The sequence below is a fragment of the Centruroides vittatus genome, unplaced genomic scaffold (genome assembly GCF_030686945.1).
Source record: "Centruroides vittatus isolate TY-2023 unplaced genomic scaffold, ASM3068694v2 contig_76, whole genome shotgun sequence".
NCBI classification, from domain to species: domain Eukaryota; kingdom Metazoa; phylum Arthropoda; class Arachnida; order Scorpiones; family Buthidae; genus Centruroides; species Centruroides vittatus.
Genome location: NW_027122492.1, coordinates 71,309 through 75,520, shown reverse-complemented (window position 1 = coordinate 75,520; position 4,212 = coordinate 71,309). Strand labels below are relative to the sequence as shown.

At 40.8% G+C, this 4,212-nt stretch overlaps 1 protein-coding gene across 1 annotated transcript; it reads right to left on the bottom strand.

Annotated features, from left to right (window-relative positions):
* Positions 1-252: 252 nt before the first annotated feature.
* On the bottom strand, positions 253-1,233 carry LOC136981465 (tigger transposable element-derived protein 1-like). The gene has a single exon (XM_067277779.1). The coding sequence runs from the start codon at positions 1,231-1,233 to the stop codon at positions 253-255; it is 981 nt and encodes a 326-aa protein (XP_067133880.1).
* Positions 1,234-4,212: the final 2,979 nt, after the last annotated feature.

Below are 4,212 nucleotides of genomic sequence, written 5' to 3'. Positions count from 1 at the left end.
CGTGGTTAATAGGAACCAGAACCAGTCGCGATAAGTGAAAAACCCTCTCATTTTTAACGCAATCGTCGCGGGCAGCTTCAGATAGAGCTGGGGTAGCTGCAGGAGGCGGCGTAGATGCAGCAGAAGGAGTTTCTGCAGAACGTTTTCGGCACACAAGGAACATCATGACGGGGAGTTGTGACCGTTGTTTTTTCTTCTGAGCAAAGATGCCCTTGTACAACGCCATTACACCATCAATACGGTTACTGAATTCTATGGCTCTGACCATGTTGTTGTCGATTTCTTGGGCCCTTTGTTGCAGAACTCTTGCAGGTTTTCCAAGGTAAGGCCACGTTCTTCAGCTTCGTTGTCGTCACCGTTGTCAGATACCTCCTCTTCTTCCTCACTCACCGATCTTGTCATTTCGACGAGTTCCTCGTCAGTTAAGGGGATCGAGTGGCACTCGATCAGTGTGTTCACTTCTTCCGTCGTCATGTCGGAGAACCCTTCATTGGCTACCAACCGAGCCAGCCTCACAGCGTTATCTACGGCGGAGTGGTGAACTTCATCAGGCGTAAATCCCTCGTAGTCATGGGTGACGTTTTTTGGCCACAATTTCCTCCAACTTGCAATCAGTGTCTGCTCTTTCATCTCATTAAGAGCATTCTGAATGTTGACCAGGCACGTTGCAATGTTGTATCCCCACCAATAGTTCTTCAGGCTGAAGACCACGTTGTCTTCGTCGATGGAGGAAATGAGGCCCTCCATCGTGGACCTCGTGTAGAGGGCCTTGAAGGCCCGAATGACCCCCTGATCCATGGGTTGTATAAGGGAAGTGGTGTTGGGGGGCAGGAACTCCACTTGGACCCCGTCATAATGGAGACTGGTTGCATGTCCTCCTGCACAGTCCATGAAGAGGACGACCTTAAAGGGAAGCCCCTTTTCAGCGAGGTACAGCTTCACCTGCGGGATAAAGCAGTTTACAAACCAGTCGAGTGTGAGGGCTTTTGTTATCCATGCCTTTTTGTTGTGCATCCAGTAGACGGGCAGCAAGGCTTTGTTTTTGTTTTTCAAAGCCCGAGGATTCAAGGACTTGTAAATTAAGCCGGGCTTGAGCATGAAGCCCGCAGCATTCCCACACATGAGGAGAGTCACTCGATCTTTGTGGGCCTTGAACCCTGGCTTCTTCAATTCGTCCTTGTAAAGGAACGTCCGGGATGGCATCCTCTTCCAGAAGAGGCCAGTCTCATCCATGTTAAAGACCTGCTCTGGGAGATAACCACCCTCATCAATTATCTTCGGAAACTCTTCCTCGACGTAACGAAGAGCTGTCTCTTGGTCTGCCGAGGAGGCCTCCCCATACAAAGGAACGCTGCGAAGGCCAAATCTCCTCTTGAATTTCTCGAACCAGCCCTTGCTGGCAACAAAATCACGTTTTTCTCGTGGGGTAGGATCACTCGAGGCACTGGTACTAGGCTGAGGTTCATTTCGTCGTCACCTTCTCGTCTTCGTTCAACTCTCCTTCAGGAACGAGTCTATCATACAGGGCTTTGGCTTTAGTCCGAATCATATTGGTATCGAGACTAACCTTCTTTTCCCGACAGTCCGATATCCACACTGATAAGGCATTCTCCATTTTCACAATTCGTTTATTACGAGAAGTCAAAACTCGCTTAGTGTCCTTGGAGAACGATATCAAGGCAGTTTTACGGATATTCACTTTATCCTTTTTTATGTAGTGAACCGTCGATTGTTCAATCCGTAATGGCGTGCAACAGACGCATAGCTATGGCCTGCCTTAAGCATGTCCAATAAATAACTTTCTCAAGCGGGAGTCTATCCGCTGTTAGACGTGACTGCTTAACTCTTTTGCTTTTCTTTTTTAGAACCATCGCAGAGAAATTTGCATATATTGTCAGGGCGATCTGCCATTGGATGCTTTTCACGTGATAGCTAGATGTACAAACTTAGAAAAAATACGTGAAAGTATTTTTGGTATTCCTAGTATTCAGTTTGATAAGTTTTTGGCCCTCATTGTGTACTTTTTGTACGAAGTTTGGCGTATATTTTGTGTTAATTTGCATATTAAAATATTTGATTTGACCGAAAGGTGGCATTCGCTTCTTTCCTTTAAAGTGTGTTCGTTGCAAGGGATTTTTGGGAGTCTATCCGCTGTTAGACGTGACTGCTTAACTCTTTTGCTTTTCTTTTTTAGGTAAGTTCTTGTTTTATTATGTCTCAAGGAGTAAAGAGGAAGACTTTCTCACCAACTGTTCCGGAGAGAACACCAAGTAGACCTAGAAGGAGTAGTTCCGGTCAGGACGAGGAGGTTTCTGAATTACTACAAAATTCGAATTTTGATGTATCGGAAGGTGTTCGTTTATTACTGCGTATGCATGCGGTTCTCAATGGTAAAGTGGAGGATTTTATAAAGCGGCTCGACCATCTTACGGAATGGCTTAAGAATGTGGATGAGGCTCTGGTTGACTTTGAGGTTAGATTAGTTAATATTGAGACTAGGATTGGTTCGGGTGGGTCGGAGATGACGAGCTCCTCCCTTATTGATAATATTAGTATGAAGGTGTCGAAAATGGAACGAGAGATGGATTATATGGACAATCAGCGGAGAATTAATAACTTGGTTATTCATGGTTTGGAGGAGGGAGCTGGAGAATCTGCAATGGAAACATTGGAGGTTGTTAAATCTTTTGCTGCGAATAAGTTGAATTTGCCTCTGTTGCGATATGTTGATGCCAGGCGAGTCGGTAAAAAATTGGGTGATAGGCCTAGAATAATAATTTGTCAGTTTAGTTCTCTTAGTGATAAATTATCTTATAAAAAAGCAGTTATTGAGTCGCGTAACTTAAATGTTTTTGTTAACGATGACTTTTCTCAACGACTAAGAGACATTAGATATAAGTTACGTGTGTTTGGAAGACAGAAGAAATCAGAAGGTGCTCATAGTATTCGTTTATCCTATGATAAAATATTTATTGATGGAGTAAAATATGGATATGATGAGAATTTGGGGAAAATTATTGTTGTCTCCTCATAGCAACCAGTAATCCAGGCTACCTCTATCGTGGCGTGGAATTGCGCCGGTATCAAAAATAAGCCGAATTCATTTTGGAAATATATATCGCAATTTGATGTAATCTTTTTATCTGAAACTTGGTATTCTGCTAAAGGTAATAATAGTAATTTTGAAGTTTTATCGGATTATAATTGTATCATTGGTGATGCTTTTCGTGATGGTAGTAGGGGTAGATTCAAGGCTGGATGGTTGTTGTTTATAAAAGTGTGTTTTTGTTATAAAGTAATTTATAGAGATGATTTTTTGGTTTTGATTAATATTATAGTACCTACGGGTGAATTTTTGTTATGTTTTGTGTATATGCAAGAGCATAATTGGCAGGAAATTTTTGAGATTTTAATTAACTTTCATTTTAATGAAGATTCTAACCTAATTATTTTGGGTGATCTTAATGCTCGGATGGGTGCGGAAAATATTATTCCTGATTACATTGGTGATGTTTTTGGTATTGATTATGTTAAAAGAAGCAGAATATCTAAGGATGCTATTGTGAACAGCAGAGGGCAAAAGATGCTTCAGTTTTGTATAGATAAAAATTTAATAATATTGAATGGTAGAATGTTGGGTGATGAAGCCGGTGAATATACGTTTGTGTCTAGTTTGGGTTCATCGGTTATTGATTTTGGTCTAACAACTTCCTGTGTATGGGGTTGTGTTAAATCTTTTTTTGTTGATGATTGTTGTTTATCGGATCATTTTCCTATAGTACTATGTTTGGACAATCCTGCTCAACTTAAGGTGACTAATAAGGGCAGCTTTTACGAAAGAATTTTTTGGAATTGTGAGACTATGAATACATTTGTGCGAGACTTTGAGAAATATTTGTTAGATTGTGATTCGGTTTCTCTATCAAGTGTTAGTAAAGTAATTGTTGAAATAGCTAATTTGCATAATATGAACTCTAAACCTAAGGACTATTTAAATATTAATAATTGGTTTGATCTGGATTGTCGCCTAATGATCCGTAACAGAAATAGAGCTTGGAGAGCGTTTAAGAAACGTGGTTTAGAATCGGATCGTAAATTATTTGTGTTATTTCGTAGTTTGGTTAAAAAGATTTGTGTAGCTAAGAAAAAAAAGTTCTTGTATACGGTTCAGAATTCGGATATCTTTCGTAAAAATAATAAATGGTTTTGGAA

What these genes read in the sequence shown, in the direction of transcription:
- LOC136981465 (XM_067277779.1), bottom strand. Translation starts at nt 1,233, where the DNA reads ATGGATGAGACTGGCCTCTTCTGGAAGAGGATGCCATCCCGGACGTTC.